General features: G+C 40.9%; 1 protein-coding gene across 3 annotated transcripts in view; it reads right to left on the bottom strand.

The window, feature by feature from the left end:
* Positions 1 to 17800, bottom strand: part of TENM2 (teneurin transmembrane protein 2) — a 523470-nt gene that overhangs the window by 178005 nt on the left and 327665 nt on the right. For all 3 annotated transcript variants that reach the window (XM_068417288.1, XM_068417289.1, XM_068417290.1), the window contains one exon: positions 234 to 468. In XM_068417288.1, the coding sequence (XP_068273389.1) occupies positions 234 to 468 (235 nt within the window). The remainder of the gene's footprint in view (positions 1 to 233; positions 469 to 17800) is intronic.

The raw sequence follows: 17800 nt of genomic DNA, 5'->3' as shown, positions 1-17800 counted from the left end.
CAAAGGAATAAAAGGCTTTAAAATGGGACATGTGAACAGAGATATGTCCACCTGTCCGTCCTCCAATGCAGAGCGCATCAGAGGCTTGTAGGAATTCTAATGCCAATAACTCCCAATGCTGCCTCGGCCAAAGCCTTCATTGACATGAAGTGAACTGAACTCCATCTCCCAACAAGCCAAAAGGTTTTCTCTGTACAGTGCATCCCCCTGGGGTGTCCGTCCACACCACCCACCTGGTCTCCAGCGGGACGTTGCTGTTGAGCACCCAGCTGTCCTGGAGCTGCACGGACTCGGGGGTGGTGGCCAGGTCGTTGGGCGCCGGAGCGGGCGCGTGGATCTGGTTCCGGCGATTAGTGAGTGAGTTCCTGTTGAGGGAGTTGGCAGAGGAATGGTGATGGGACAGTGAATGGTTGTGAGGAGGAGGGAGAGGTGGCCTCAGCGTTGACTGGCTGTGATGATTTGAAGGGCCTAAAATAGAACAGAAAAATAAATCACAAATGCGTGTTGATGCGTATTGTACCTGGCATTTTCAAGGGACCACTGCCTGGGAAAAAAAGCAAAACCCCACAAACAGGAAACTACGCCTGTGTGCCTTTTGGACCTCGAGGTATTAAAACATGGTTCAATCGGATAAGTGATCATTAGAGATTAGAGATTTAAAACAGCGTTTCGAGGTTGCACAGTCTCTATTTACATTTAAAAACACTTCTTTATGGATTCTCGGTGGAGGAGCCAGGACAGCAATCTAGCTTGACCATTCAGTACACCCACCCAGAGGAACTTTTTCCTCTGTTTCTATTAGGATCTTTAAGGAGATGCACATTAATGGATTAAATACAGCTTTAAGAATACAGTCTTAAAACTTAATCAGAGATCTCGATCTGCTTTCACTCACTGTTATTTTACTGATCAGCTTCAAACAAACAGTATTTGTGCCAGTGAAAGAAGATTAAACTCCAAGCATGAAAAGAGAGCAACAATGCAATGACAGTATCTTTCATGGTCTCCCACGTGATCAGGATTTGGCCTGTATTTTTCTCTTCAGCAATGCCACAAACACACACAAACAAATCTGAAAATTATGCTACTTTTTCTGCCTCCTTCATTGAAAAATGACAGATGATGTTTTCTAGAGATAAAAAAGCATTTACACTTTTCTCATTCTTTGAGTACTGACAATGATAATAACAATACATTTTTCTAATCAATAAGGCAAATGGATTAAAATAAAAAGCACACAAGAAGAAAATATAAGTTGGTGTCATTCTAGCATAGCCACTTCTAAACATAAAGGCAGAATGGTAAATAAGTTTAAGTGCAATTCCATATGTCACAATAACTTCTAATACAAATAGCGAAAGAGAGTAAAGAAAACAAACACTGTAAGTGTATTATGAACCGTATGCTTTAGTCTTTATATCAACTTGTAGTTTTCTAGTGAACAATAATCAGAAAAATTAATATTAGCAAAATTATAATTATAATGATGTGTGTTTGTTTTTAGAAACTGAAGCACATTCTGTACTTAATGAATCAAACAATCAAAAAAAACCATCACAAGGCAAAACCATTTGCAGCTAAGCTGATCTACTTCTATATGAAACAAGGAATTATAGAAAAACTGTTGAACTGATCAAATAACTGTAAGTTAATTAAGGCCAATATTTAAAAAAAAAAAAAACAAAACCCAAACCCACCTACAAAATCAACAAACTGTTCAAGGGGGGCTAATTCCAACTGAGAATCAGGCCACACAGCCAGGAACTGAGATCATTTCAGGCTGCTGAATGCTCTTCTCAAAACACCTCTCGTGATCAGTGGGATATTTCAGACTCCCACGTTAAGCCATCCAAGAGAGGAGAAGTAGCCCTCTCTTCTCTTTAGCGTAGGGAAAAGCCCACGACACTGCAGCTCGAACACAGGCGGTCAGCGGGGCGAGCTGGCACGGCCCTCCGAGCCGCGGCACTGGTTGTGTCCGGCCCGGTCCTGGGCACCCCGGGACCAGCTCCTGCCCGGCACGGCTCTGCCGACTGCCCGCCCCAGGGAAGAGCGATGGCAGCACCGACTCCTAACAGCGACACAACCAGGGAACAGACAGAGAACAGAGCTCTTCAGAGAGAGCGTGGTAATTTTCTGAAGCGTTTCCGTGGGCCTGGGGACACACCGGCTGACAAAGAGACAGACAGGTTCACTGGGACCCGCGCGAGGCAAGTACAAGTTGTCCTGTGACAAGAAACTTCAGGAATGGAACGATAATAAATTCTGTATCCTTCACAGGCTGTTTTAAATCTGCACAGAAGTTTCCTTATCTTTTTTGAACGTCTGTTGCCTGAATGCTCACCCTACGGTAGTGTCAACTGCTTTATACAAAGACACCTTTCACAAACACATCCTGAATTTTAGGGCCATCATATGTGCTGCTCACCTCACTATCCTTGCCTCAGGTATGTATTAGATAAGCTTGACAGAGACTGTTTAGCCCAGCAAACTTTGCGTTTAAAACGCCCATTTGGACCTCGTAAGACATAAACATCCAACCTACGTTAGGTCCTGCGCCATTCCCGAAGAGCATGTGGAGCAAGGCACAGAAGGAAGAAAATGTGTTTGGACAATCTCCACACGCACAGAAGCTTAAGTGGAATTGCTCGCCTAGTCTGTGTGCTGGCTTTAAACAAAGCATGTCTGGATTTCAGCAAGTGGATATTTATGAGTGATAAAATACAAACATGTTACCCTTGTGTTAAAAATTACTTCAGAAGATTCATGTGCTTCGTATTTTCTCTACATACATTTGATATAGCTTTTGCTTTTGGAGGATAAATATGGAAAAGTCATACCCACATAAACCAAAAAGTTTTGCTCCAAGAGTCACAGTAGTGCCACCTATATAAAGACTCTGAATCTTGCAACCACAAAATCAGAGGCTGTTCTTGTAAGTGAGCCAACTGCACATCAATAAGAATGAACAGAATTTCTGTAAGATTAAGGAAGCAAGAACGGAATTCAAGTTACCACGAATTAATCTAATCTGCCTCAAGACTCAGTTCCCACACAGTAAATAAAACGTACCGCACAAAATAAGCTGTGCAGAAGTAACTGGACGTATACTACAGCTGCAAAACCTCAGAAATCTGGCGTAAAATGAATGTAGCATTAAATATAGAATAATAAAACAAATACCGATATCAACATTATATAGATATAGCTTACATTAAAACATATAAAAGCTTGTGTACATAAAAAGTACTAACTAGGGAGCATGCACATACGAGTATGTGCATATGAGAGAGAGAAAAGCTTAGTATGCTGCTTCTTCATAAATCTGTTTAAATGAATCAAAGGCAGAAGCTGAACACCACTGAACTTGCCAGGGATATAAAATTGGATTCACATCTGAACATCTGAGCACTTCTTTATGAGCATCTTTGCCTAAATTAAAACTTCAACAGCAGTACCTGCAAATGTGCTGAGCTCGGAAGTTCAGAAAAGTAAATCACTTGTCCCGTAATGAAAGATCAGCAGCCCAAGGGACTGGCACAATGTACCTCAGGATATGACAATCGGCAGCCCCTTGCTGATTGCTTCATTATTTGGAAGCTTAAACACAATAAGCGTCTCGATGGAGTACATCTGGCTTTTTACATCAGGAAAGAGTTTTGTGTGGGTTTTTTTTTTTAATATAGCAGTTGCCAATATCGGTTTGAAGACAAATAGCGAGGAAATCACACCTTTTCTCAATTATTACATGAATTTGGGGTTTCACTAGAATACACTATACAATCTCAAACATTTAGGATTGAAGGAGGAGTCTCTTAAAACCGCCATGAAAATCAGAGAACTGGAAATCGGAAGTACTGGTACCCTCCATGTTTTGGCTTTTTTTTTTTTTCATTTCTGATTTAAATTCACAAATAGACAAACATACCTAATTCTAATGGATTTTAGTACACATTGTGCTGAGCGCTTCTGAAAAATCAGGGCCTGATGACCATATAATCAACACGTGATTCTTCAAGAGATCTTACTGCGGTCAAGAATATCAGCAATGCTCCTTTCTAATGTCCAAATTAGAAGCTGAGTGAGGATAAATTGTGTTCTAATTAAGTAATCTGAGAACACAAAGTCTGATCTACAGAAGTAATGATATTTGAAGTAATCGTAAGCTATATAGTTCACTTATTTGGGTTTAATCAGAACCAAAATGCTAAAAAATAAGAAAAAAAGAATATTTTGCTTTGTTCATTCTTTTATCCAGTAAAACAATTAAACCAATCAGGCTAGCACAGAGGTAAAATTCAGCTAAAGACAGATGCAAAACAGCACTTGTCTCCTTAAAAACAAACACACACTAGAAAACCAACCCTGAGCATAATTCTGTCCCTATGATCTTCCCTTCTTCTGCACACACAAGAGAGAGTAAAGACCTGCAGCCCCAAGCACAACCCGTGGCCACTGCCTGGCTGGGCACAGGACAGGGTGACAGCAGAGGTGCCACGGGACTTGCCATGTGGGGGGCAGGACCCTTCGGGAGCCTGTGCCGCTACATCCCAACAGCCTTATTCTGGCACGAGCCTGGCAACCTCAGGGACCAGGGAAAGCCACTGGCTGTCACAGCGGTGCAAGTACCGCAGCGATGGCTATGTGCTCCCGAGCACACGCTTCAGACACCACTTCTCCGCTATTTTCACAGTTCAAATGTCTCCTCCTACACAAAGTGAAACTTCAGATCTGCTTTAACATGGTCAAATTATTTTTCAAGTTCTTCCAAGGCTTTAGTACACTCACTTAACACATGCGCTAAATCCATGCAGCACAACGATCTGAGGACATCAAGTTAATCTCCCACCTCAGGGATTAAATTCAAAGCAGAATCAGCAGCATCCCTAATCTAAGCAAAGCAATCACTTCCCTGCATCCCAGTTCTTTGTCAATACTACCTCAAAAAAGTAATGTAGATTGTATCTTAGTTGTGCTGATTTAGCTTCTGTGCCACAATTAAATGCTAGAGACATATAAACACCTCCTCATCAATCTTTTTCACAAAAGAACTAAAAGAAAAAAAAACCCAGGCATATACTATTTTTCTGACATGAACAATGATGCAGCTATTTCCTCATACATCTAAACAATATAAATATTGAACACAAACAGATAACAAAGCTGATGCACTGAAAGAAAAAAATGAATAAAGTAAACCCACAGAAAATCCTTGTTAGCCGGCACTAGAAACCCCGTCTTCAGTATTCCTCATTCTTTATTCAGATAACTCTACCGCACTGTTTTCTCAAGGAAACCACATCATCTGCTACCACAATGAGTAACAGGTTTTTCACAGAACCACAGGGCCACCTTCCAAGCTAAATTCATCTTCATAGGCAGATCACATTACTCTGAGTCAGGAAGAAAAGAAAGCTTCGAAACACCCAGGAATATAACAGTGTCACGAGGAGCTGCTGTCTCCACGGCCAGCTTTCACCCTGGGATTTCAGCCTGCGTTTGAGTTTGGCAGGGTGGGACCAGGGTTCCTTCCCAGCAATATAGACTCTGTTTTACGCTGTATCTGCTTCAGTTCTTCTGTTTGTTTGCTTTAATTCTCTAAATTACTTTGTGCAAGACCCTAATGTTAAATGGAAACTAAAGGTTCTGAAAATGTTTTCAATATATGCTGTAAAGAAGCAAGTTATCTCGCTCATAACCATGGATATCATTAATTCTCTCTCTTGTTGTAAACCCAAAACATTTGCCAGGTGTTCCTTCTTTTGTCCATGTGTTTTTACAGTGTTTGAGGCAAGAATAGGCTGAATGACTGGCTGTCATCCCAGACTGTACGTTTCAAACTGAAAATTCAGTAAATGTGTCGTATAAAATTGTAAGTCACTTATCAGTCCCTGCCAATGCACTGCAGCCACCTCCTCAGCACAATATTAGAATAGGAAATTAAATGTTGCTGAGGCAAAAAAGAAACAACAAAAAACCAAACAAAAAATACCCCATTGCTTACCCACAACATCCAGACAATCACAGAAAAGGGGAAAGGTGGTTTAATGGATAAAGTCTAGGATTTTGTCACAGTTTCTATATCCTGCTCCGAGGCAACCCTTGAGCGATTACAGATGAAACATTTGTTATCTATAAGCGTCTTTATCCGTATCCTTCGCAGGAGCGTTGAAGGTAAATCACTGCACCGCTTACAAGGCGACCAGGTACTGCTGCAGTGTGAGCCAGGCAAAGCCTCCCTGTCTGCGTAGCACGAGTTCATCGCAGGGGAGGCCGAAGCAGCAGCCACCAAATTAACTCCGCCAGACCTGAGCTGTTGCTGTGTACACAGAGCACGACTGCTACTCCATGACACTGCCGAGACCAGAGGTGCTGAGACTCTCTGTGCAGACGTCCAAGTGCATCTAGACCGAATCAGCCTGCTTGCAGCAGGAATATCAGCTTGTTCTCAGCATTGCTGGAGCCAAAGAAATGGCAGATTTGGCATTTGTACCAGATGGGTGGGCTAGTTGTGGGAAAGTGGGGTGCGTACTCATGCAAGCGAAGGCAAAGAAGTCGGACCATTCACCAGGAGTCTAACCTGATAGATGACAGTCATATATCCAATTTTCTTGATTGGTTATGTAGGTGACAGTCACCTACAAAAAGGTTAAAAACCACTGCCCTACAAAATAGTATTATCTGACATACTATGTACTAATTATATTTGCCAAAATACATCACTTAAATATTCATTACCACACTGCATGAGGTGCACTGGCTGCATAAAATAATGGCTAGTCCATGGCAAAATACATCACTTTAATAATAATGCTTTATGTGGACTCAGTGTCCTGTGACACTTTTATACAGGTATGTGTGTGTGTATATATGTATATAAAGGTAGATATACTATTTCCATTTTTACATATCATAAAAATGAGTCACGGAGAGGTTAAAGAAAAGAGTCTTCTTTCCAATTAAAAAACAATCCATGCATTGCACATCTTTCCCAATCAACCTTCTCATCTAGTTTTCCAATAATGAAATAGATACAAAACATATTTCAGAGAGTCTAAGGGTGTATTTATCTTCTTTAGCTTAGATATGACTTCTGTCTGAAGAAGGCACTGATGTAAGAAGATCTAAAAAGAAAAGTGTACATAGGTATTTCTAAGCAATGAAGTTCATCATTACTGTCATAATTACCGTGGAATGTTTTAGTGCAGAACGCTCAGTGTTGCTCTATAGACCTGTTTCTGCAGAATGGGAAAGAGTTGATCCCTATCTAGAGACTTACACAAACCCTCTCCAAAGCTTACACACTGATGCACTGAGAATCACACCAAAGAGAAAGTGAAGACATACATTTTTCTGAACAACATTCAGAAACTTCTGAACAGAAATATTTAGGCCAGCAGTGTCAGCCTGGTGACATTCTCCAGATAGGAGTACAGCTTGAAAACTGCTGTTTCCCTGCATGGTCCAAGGAGAAGCTTGAAAATTTTCATAGTGACAAAAGAATAATGGTACTGTAATTTCTAATTCGCTGTGAGTCTGGAGCCAGGTGCAATAGAAAGTCATCCCCAAATCTATTACAGCAGCACTTCGGATTTTACACCCCGCTGTCAGCTAGCACACAAAGCCGTTTTCCAAGGGGGCAAAAGAAATGCTAGTCACACGTGTTTTAATGCAGCACATTATCTTGATTATTTCAGAAACGTCACAGAACATATTAAGCACTGTCCAAAACAATCTTAATTTTTTTTGTTAAATCTACCCTCATAAAAAATTTATACAAGAAAGAGTCTCTCAAAATAAATTACTGAAAGTAACTGTGTCAGACAGAAGATCTAACAGGAGACTGAGATCTCGGCAATGCCTAGGCGAGCTTTTTAATAAATCAGCCTTCCAGGTACTGCAGAGCCTTTAAGAAGGAAAGGTCTATCAGCAGAGTAATGATTTGGAATTCTTCTGTTGTTCTAAGAGTCTGTAGTGTCAAGCCTCACCACTGAGAAGTTTGGCAGCTGAACTATTCATGAAACTAAATACACTGAACATGGCTTTCAGCATCCCGTAATTTCTCTGTTTCTCAGGAAATATTATCATCACTTCCCAGCAGCACTAACTTTTGTCAACTGCTGAATTTTTTTCTTATTCTGTCTTATACTATTGCCTTGGGATGATTCAACATAATGCATACTACATACCAATCTAGAATGTTTTCAGCTCAACAGCAGTATCAACAAAAATAGACTAGTTTTCTTGTTTAAAAGAAGAAAAAAAACACGTTCTGTCTTACTACAATGCTTTTTCATGGGCTTTCAGGGCTAGAGAGTTTTTTTTAGAAATATTCACAATATTACGCCTTCAGCCCAAAGAAAGCATGAAAATAATAATTAAATACAGTTTTTTCTTTAGGCTGAACCACCTGATAATCAAATGGTGGAAACAAACGCTCATATGCCTTGTTAATGTGAAGACTTACTGACATATACCAGTAAATACAAGGTTCCTGGAGGAGCTTCCTGGGACAATTCAACTTCACAGCTCCGGGGAAGCCAGTTATTTACTACCTGAACCATCTGTTTCCCAACACGTAGAACAGGTAAAAATAATTTGTGTAGACTATATGGAAAAAGTAAGAGGAATGTTGCATAATGCTGTAGTAAAGAAAAGCAAATATAATGCAATGTATATGTTACACCGAATCAGACTTTTCAATAGGATATTTCTCCTTTTAAAAGCAGGCAAGGTACAAATCAGTACAAGAAAGAAATGAGCATTTGTCTGCCTCCAGGGTACCAAAAGCTGCAATACTACATGACTGGCGTTTCTTCCATAGGCACTGGAACGGGGCTTGAACTCTTTATTGGTTGGTAGTGGACAAAAACGAAAGTCACAAACCATTCAAGTAAGAAGTCCTGTCGCAGTTGCCTGACTCTTCAAGGTACCAGAGAGGTTAACTTCAGCTACCACAAACACCAGGTTCTGTCATTCAGAAGATGAAACCATGGGTTAATGAGTGAAAATACTGGGTATCATACAACAGTGTATGAAAGCCCTCACACAGGTTATCACTCAGCAGCAAATGAGCCAACATAAAGCCAGCAGTTCTTATTAAAAAAAGCCCCAACCAACCACAGCCCGAAAGTCACACAGGATAAAACAGAAAAATCAACACAGGAGAACTCCAGCTATGAAAACGATCAGTCTTTGTCAGTGGGTGCCGCAGATGGGCTACAGCTTCTCAAAATACGATGTCTGACGTGCCCGGCTGTCAGGGGCTGATCCCAGTCCCCATCACCTACAGCCTCGGCGCCGTGCGGGTGCCTGGCACACCACTGCCCCTGACCCCCAGCGCGGCAGAGCTAAGGCACAGCCAGGCCCCGGCAGACGCCAGCAGGCATTGCCCAGGGATCCAAGGACTGGGAGCACGGAGCAGAGCAGAGCCGCCGGCACAGCAGAGCTGAGGCCAGGCCAGCGCGGGGAACGTCAGCCCTGGTCTGGGAACCACCTCCCTGCACCGACCCGGGGCTGCACCTGCGGGCCAAGGTGTGCTGCTTAAGGCACCGCTCCACACCAACCACAAAGCAGCTTTCAGACTGCAGCCGGCTTTTGGGCAGCTCGGAGATCAGGAAAATTAACTGCCTAACACCATCATGATGAGGCACCCACCGAGTTCATGCTGTCCAGCAATCCTCTCAATAGCACCCCATCAAATACTTAACTACTGCTGCATTTACCATGAGTGAACTTACTGCAAGGCTAGAAAAACACTCTCTAGCAAAGAAGAAATGAAGCAGCCCACTGAAAACTCTGACTAGCTGGAGAAGACCAAGTGTTGTCTTATCTAAACAGCATTACCAACATCTTGCAGAAACTTAATCCTCATCAAGACATTAAACCTCAGTGCAGCTCTCTACTATGTGAGCTTGAAGAGGCTCTCAGAACAGGGCTGTGGGTCTTTTTTCTTTTCCTTTTTAATAAAATACACCTGTCTAATCACTTATGATCAGTGAAACAGAAAACACTGTCACTGCTCACTTACCTGACATCCTCAGCCTACCTCTGACTCCACAATTACAATGCAACTATCAGCTTTGGGCTCCCCCTTTGAATACGCACTGGCCTTTCCTCTCCAGCACGGAGAAGGCAATCGCATTTACAACCAGAAGAGACTGTGTAATCGTGCTGGCAGACACCAAACACTGAAGTGGGCCCACACTACGAGAACAAACAGAACGCAGGGGAAGTGCAGTGTCTTTCGGCGATGCTACCTGTTCCCAGTGGCAAGGGGACAGCAAATAGCACAGCCCTACCCGTTATCTATACGGCATACATTTGTGAAAACACAGCTTCACCACAGGTACTCAGATCAACACCACCTGTACCCGTCCTCCTTTGTCTCAAGGCCATGATTTTATTTTTCTGAGGAGACCAGCAATACAAAGAGACTCTAAGTAAAGAGCCATAGAAATATAGTATTAAATGAGCAATGAGGAAACAGATTCCATTTTCTATTTAGGGTATAAAAGGAGCTATGATAATGGAATTATACAGTGTTTCTTCCTTCAGAATTTCTGAGACTACCACAGTACTAAGTGGAGTGTAGTACTGTGAAAAGGAAGAGAGAAAGCAGCTCTTAGATGCAATACTGTATTCACAGTAATGATAGAGGCAATATTAAAGAAGAATTTAAAAACAGGAAAGGAGGATGACCCCAATATTTTATCCAACTAAAGTCACAGGAGACTAGAGAGTATACAATACACCAAGATTGCAGTTTGGCTAAAACCTCTGGATAAACATCTGCCACCTTGCAAAAATTGCTAACAGCTTTTTCTAATGATGAGAAGTAATCAAAAATCTATGTTTGAAATCTCTGCTTTAAAACCTGTGTGGATTGCTGAAATCCCTTGGACAGAAAAAGTTCACAGCGGTTAAAGCCATAATGCCATAGATGAATTTCAGAAAACCCACAGACCAAGGGTCAAAACTTTTTGATACTGAAGTTGCCTTGTGAAATCATGACAGAGAAGAAAAGGAGATCCAGGAGGATTCTGAAGTAAGTCAAAGAATTCTGCTTCTCGGAGACATGGGGGCAAGGAAAGAGTCAGCAGAAATGAAGGGAAAAAGACACTAAATAAATGTGTCCTATGAGCTCTTAAAGTAGCCTGATAGTAGTCTTCTACATTGAAAGGAGCCTTCTCATGATTGTGTGTTATACATTGAGGTTATATGCAGATTAGTAAGTAATTTGGCACAATACAGATCAGTAGATGAGAGCAGAAGGTCCTAGACCCCCTCTTCTACATTATATGCTGTTTGGATAGCGTAGGGCGCTAAATTTGGACTAGATTTAGTTTGATACACCTGGATCAAAAGTCCCCACCATCCATGTGCTTTGAAGCAGCCTCAGGGACCAGTCATAGTCCCCACTAGAAGCGGGAGTCCGTTTACATCAATTTGGCAAGATACTAATAATTTAGTAGATATTAAGTTGCAATTCTGTATTTAAAAAATCAAATAAGATTAGTTTGGTTTGATATTAAAACTATGATACAGAACGACAGCATAATATCTTCCTATTTCTAAATTAATACGCAAGAAAAATCTGTGTTAAGTCTTCACAGCTATCTATAGAGAGATGCTCAACATGTCAAGGCTTTTCTGCAAAGACCTCTTATCAATGACATTTTCCAAGGAACATTCAGAAACAGAGAAGTCAAGCTTAAGAAATTCCAAAGTCAAGAGGATTTTTTTTTCCTAAACATCTCTAGTATTGTAAGTGAAAGTTATTTTCATTATATTATTACCAGTAAATTTCACCTATCTATAGTTTTAGGCAGTGGGATACTTATTAGGTGTCCTTACTTAACATGGAATGAACTAAAATCAAATTACTTTAAAAAATAAACCTTATCTAGCTAAACTGTTGCTGTTAGGTAGCTGTGACTCTCCATGCCAATAACAGTTATCTTATGAATTAAAAAAAAAGAAAGATACCTATTCATTTTTAGTAATATTCTTGCTACTGGTATATGTGAAAGATTTTCATTTACACTCATTTATCAGCTGAGACAACTTCACTAATGGGGAAATTTATTCTGATAACAGAAATCAAACTGCACCTTGAGAAGGGTATCACCGGTGTGTTGGATAAAAGTACGACCTTATATGAAACACACCTTTCACAAATTACAGTTATCTTTGACATAGTCACAAAGATGCTCAGATAGCAAAGATTTTGCTTTAAATCAGTGTTTTGGAAAGAAATATTTGCAAACATGGGAAGGCAGAAGAGATGTTAAACTGAATAGTAAAACATGATACAGAAAGGGATCATAAAACCCAGTAACCTTGTACTCTGGCACATGGACTACAGAGTTTTTATCTCTCAAAACTGCTTGTAGTCAATGTTACCAACACTGAGTTGATCAATACCAACAACTACAGTGTAATAATAATGATAATACTACGTGTCCTCTAAAATATCTGCCTTGTGTTCTTTTTAAGGGGCTTCATAAATGAAGCCTCATAAGGTAAGGATGTTATCAGAACTTTACAGGCACATAAACTGAAATAAAGAGCAATGAGCTAATATTGAATCATGTGACTGAACCAGTCCCCTGGTTTCACCCTGGTCTTTTTCTCTTCTTACAACAGGCCTTTCTCCCCTGGCACATATATTTCTCCAGTCATAACAAATTAAAACACATGAAAACTAATTCCTGTGGGTGCTAATAGAAAGTAACCCATGTTTAAGTTTAACTATGACTTCAAATAGGTTTGGTTCGTTTTTTTTTTTTCATGCAGATTATTTGAATAATGTATTTCAGTGAGCAGAAATAAATGGGGTAGCTTCTACATTGGATAAAGGTCTCAAAATGCAGTCTCGTTCTGCCTGACCTTTGAGCTAGCTGTAAAAGAACAACAACAACAAAACCCAAGCAAAAACCCCACAGCTGATCATAGATTTTCCAAATGGTACGTAACACAAGTCCTATCCATTGGAGAGAATTACATTTTTAAGCTAATGCCTAATTAGTACATTTTAACAGAAATATAAAACCAAAAGCTACCCTCTACAGGGCAAGTCAATCATCATTAAAGCTTAACGACTGTTCCATGCATATTTTCTGCATCATAAAAAGTAGTCTGGAATAAAACCCAGACTACACATCCGTGTAGGATGCTGATAGACATCTTGATATGGTTTCACTACTTCTATTTACTTGCATGTTGTTTGATACAAGCTCAGGGAAATATGGCAAGCTGTGCCATGAGCAGACGGGGAGAGAACTGTTGCTGTACGTTGTCTTTTTATTAACTGAGACTCCACAAAACTCTAAATTTATGAAACACTCAAGAAAAAATTATTAAATTATTCATCAGTGATAAGACAATTAAGAAGCAAGCTAAGGAGCAAGCGGAAGCTTGGTCCTGAGGGAGAACAGCTGGTCCTCTCATTAAAAGTAGGTTTTGGCAGCAAAACACTCTCTGAACAGGGGAACCTGCTGCTAAAGCAGCCTCAGAGTCAAACTCAGGAGCAAGTGACAGGCTCATGTGAAGAGCAAGGTGGGTATACCGTGGGTACCGCTGTGTGGCTGGCACAAGCTGCATATGCCCTGCTTTTGGCAAAAAGGTGCCGTGACTTTGCTGCACTTCGGAGCCATGACATTAGACTGTACCTGCCTCAGCCATGGGGCAACTTCGTGCTGCTGTGCCAAACTGCACCGAAATGAGCTTACAACCCAAGGGAAGAGGTTACCTGCCCTGAACAAACCCCCAGCTGAGCATGGAACCCAGGGTGAGGATGGTGTCAGAGTCACTGAGTCACCCTGCGCTCCCACTTCAGATCCCTCGTTTATCAAAGAGAAGCACACTGCAGACCCCGATGGGGCACTGGGTTGGTAAATACAGGAAAGTTTCACGAGCAGCCTGCGACCTTCTCAGGAGCGGGTACCATGGACGTGCTGAACGTGAGCGTTGTTCATCTGCACAAAGGACAGCCCCCCACGGTCAGGAAGGGATCGTCTACCTTTGTGGTTGTGATGGTACAGGTGCTATTGGAAAGAAAAAGGAACTGTGCTATTTTAGTGACAAGAAAAGCCTTTCAGAGGTGGAAAAACAGAAGGAAAAGGAATAAGAAAGGGAACAGAAAAACAGCACTTTGGCATAATGCCGATTATGGAGTGAAACAGCACAGGCAAATACAGCACCATCCTGCTCTAACAGACTGGTTCATAGTGCTAGAGCTTTGAGGGTGTCTGAAAAACTCAACATCAAATACCATTGCTCCATTCCTCCTCATCCCTCTCTTTCTGCTACCTACTATCTTTAGCTTGTGGGTTTTTTTCATACCTTCCGTTTGTAGTTTTTATTTCTTTTCCTGTCCTGTCATCTCTGCAGTAGTTCAGATTTACCCCTCAGCTCATCATCTCTTACCATCTATCCTCCAAGATAATTAATCTTAAACTCCTAGTAAAAAAAACCACCAACAACAAATCATCTCTCACTCACAGCATCACAAAGGACTTGTTAATTTGTACAACTCCATTGCTGAAATACATAATTAGTGACAAGTATGATTTGTGTTCTTTAGAGACAGTATCCTTAAACATGTCTACAGCAAAAAAACTTTCCTGTAGCATCTGCTGAAATATGAAATTCCCAGTCACTGACACACCTTGTGCTATACGTTTGAGAAACTTTTTCAAATAACATAAAGGTCCATAATTTTTGGTGACACAGAAATACAAAATCAGATGCTTCATCTTAATTTCATACAATCTTACTTCCCAGTCAGATAAAACACTGCTAAGAATTTTCCTCCCTAAATGCCATCTTCTTCTTTCCCATGTTTCCCATGTGTGTGGAGTATCTTTACAGCTGGACGTAGAAAGACCCAACAGTTTTTTTCCTAATCAAATAATTCTCTTTAAAATTGTTACTCCAATTCTTGCATAAGACTCAAAACATCTTGCGTAACTGTTGGGAATTCCGACAGCCCTGCATAGCACCAAACCAGTCTCAGCCTGTTACAAAACCCGATTCATCACATCAAATATAACAATTTCCACTCCAATCTTTCTGCACCTATTTGTTCACTTGGGCCAGCTCCCAAAATAAACATTTTAGCCTTTCCTACTGCTCCAGCTATGTTACACCAGAGTGGGTTTTGCATAAAAAGAGAAGGCGTGCTGTCTTTGTAACGTCTGTAGGGCCTTAGTTATAGATACGTCAGATGCTCCAGACAGGCACTCAGGTGATGCAGATGTCAGCTCTCCACATGAACAGAAGGGAGTTACAGATTCAGTTTGAACCAGTCCTACACTAATTTACCCTAGATGATCAATGAAAAAGGAAGCATAGACAAAGTAGAATTTCTAAAATGGTGGAATTTATACACAGCAAGTTAACAATTTATTAGGTACACACAGTTACCTGGGTATGTACAGGGATACACAGGACAAGACCCTGATACACAGCAATGATCCCCGTGTGCTCAGGAGCACATGCCGAGCAGGTGAAGCCAACAAGCCCCGCTGGACCCGAGCTGGGCTCCCAGCAGAGCGGCTGTGCCAAGCAGCATGAGCTGGGCTGCCGGGGCGGGGGACGGGTACACCCTGGCCTTGGACGGTGCCAGGCCCCACGGCCCAGCACCACAGAGGCTACGGGGGAGGAAAGAGGAGTTAAAGGAACATTGTTGGGAGGAGGAGGAGAGGAGTGGGGTGGCGAAGGCAGCCGAGGAGCCACCTGCCCGAGGGAGGGGGGTACAAGGAGACAGGGAACCACGAGAGCAGAGCGGGCAAGTTGGAAAAGGAGGAAAAGAAAAAACTGTAGAGCTCCTCTGAGCCAGTCTGCATTTCTCTTCAGGCAAGATTCAGGGTAAATTAAGAGAGGGAAACAACCAGGAGAGCTGTCAAGGACAGGGCAAGGGAATTGCACAGGCAGGAGGAATGCAGGATTGAACAGGGTAAACTGTACTACACACATTACGCATATCTATATAGGTATATCACGTATAGCTACATCATATACTGTAGACATTTCTATACCTGTAATTACTTATAAATACACAGTCGTCTTTTTTTTTGATTAGTGCTACAAATGTGCAGCAGTTTTTGTAATGTACATCTTTCCCCTTAGTCCTAGTGATACTACCTTGTTTCCAAATTCTGAGACATTACTGGGAAGTCCTATGACATATACTTCCTAAACCTCAGAGGGTTTTAAAAATAGGGAGCCAATAGCTATACACCTGTAGCATGGTAAATTAAAAAGATACTTTCACAGACACATCATTATTCTTTCAACACTGTAGCTTTTACAAAACTAAATTATTATTCTTTCTCAAGAAGGAGCAGTTTTTGCAAAAAATGCTTCTGCTAAGGAAAAAACCAAACCCATGACCTTAAGTTACGTTAGAGAAATTATTTTAATCCTGCCACTTAGACATACTGTTTGAAGGGTCAAACTCACCCAGAGTAGAGACTGATAAAGGAATTATTTTAACCCCAACACTTCAAGATACCATCTTCTGAATCAATCCTACTCAAAGCAAGCAATGATAAGGCAAAATTGATACTTCTATATATTCTATAATCTTCAAAAAAATAGATTGCTATTTCCTAAGCTAACATAAACAGATCTGTCTCTTCCTTACGCATTAACAATTAATATGGATCCTGCTTTTAGACATCTCTAATGCTTTGGGCTGTGTTTATGGTGTGATAACCGTGTCATTTTGAGACACAGTACACCAAGATGACAGAAAGACATAGCTGAACTGTTCACTCACGCTCCTATCTAAGGGACAACACTGTTACCTCGTTACACAATAGTGCCCCAAGCAATGAAAAGTTTCATAAATCTTTTTCTACGAGTGTTGTCAGCTACTATTCTTGCCTGTAGCTGAATGTGATTATAATCTGTTTTCACCATACAAGAAAACAAAGTGATCTAGAATATAATGACTGGGGAACATTTTGGAGCCCTCCTGAGCTGCAGGATATTTCCAGCTGCTAGCATAGCTGCTAACGGACTTAATAGAGCTAATGATTTCTAATACCACTAACACCAGGCTATTTTCACAGTGGGTAAATAATGACTCTCTTGTTTTGGAAATAGTTAAGGAGCCATGCCGATGTTTGATAAGTACATGATACAGTACAAATGCAGCAATATTTGGGTAAGTAATGGTAGGTTACACCATATCTAGAAGATAATATACTTTTTTTTATTTTATTTCTTTTTATTTATTAAGTTCTTTTATTTCCTTTTAAGAACTTAAAAGTTTATAACCCTGTTCACACTACTGTGACAACAAGAAGATTTCACTGTACACAATTACAAGTAATGTTTTAATCTAAGCATAAAAATGCATTTGTTTCGGTGCACTGCACCTTTGTTTTTATGTTGGTAATTAATATTATGACTCTTCACTAGAAATAAAATAAAAACTAATTGGATAGTAAAAAAACTTTTCTTGAGGGTTGAACGCAAAAACTGCATCGATGGGGCAAACTATGAATACCATATATGCCTACAGTATTTTACTTCTTCATGACTGTATGTTTCTGATGAGAATTAACAACATTTACTCGTTTTCCTCTTTTCCCTGTGTGTAACCTGTGCTACCCATTGAAAGGCATGTGTTCCCACCAGGGAGAACTCCACTCCGTAGGCTAGGAGTTTCCTTCCAGTTTTTTGTTTGTATGTGTCTCCATTTAGCCCGCACCCAGGGCTAAAACAGTTGCTCTATCACCCAGTGTCCCCTTCCCAAAAGAGAAAGGGAATTGGGAAAGGCAGGGAGACA

The sequence above is a fragment of the Nyctibius grandis genome, chromosome 22 (assembly GCF_013368605.1).
Source record: "Nyctibius grandis isolate bNycGra1 chromosome 22, bNycGra1.pri, whole genome shotgun sequence".
In the NCBI taxonomy this organism is placed as follows: Eukaryota; Metazoa; Chordata; class Aves; order Nyctibiiformes; family Nyctibiidae; genus Nyctibius; species Nyctibius grandis.
Note: the sequence above shows the minus strand (reverse complement) of the source record. Positions and strands in the feature narration are given on the sequence as shown.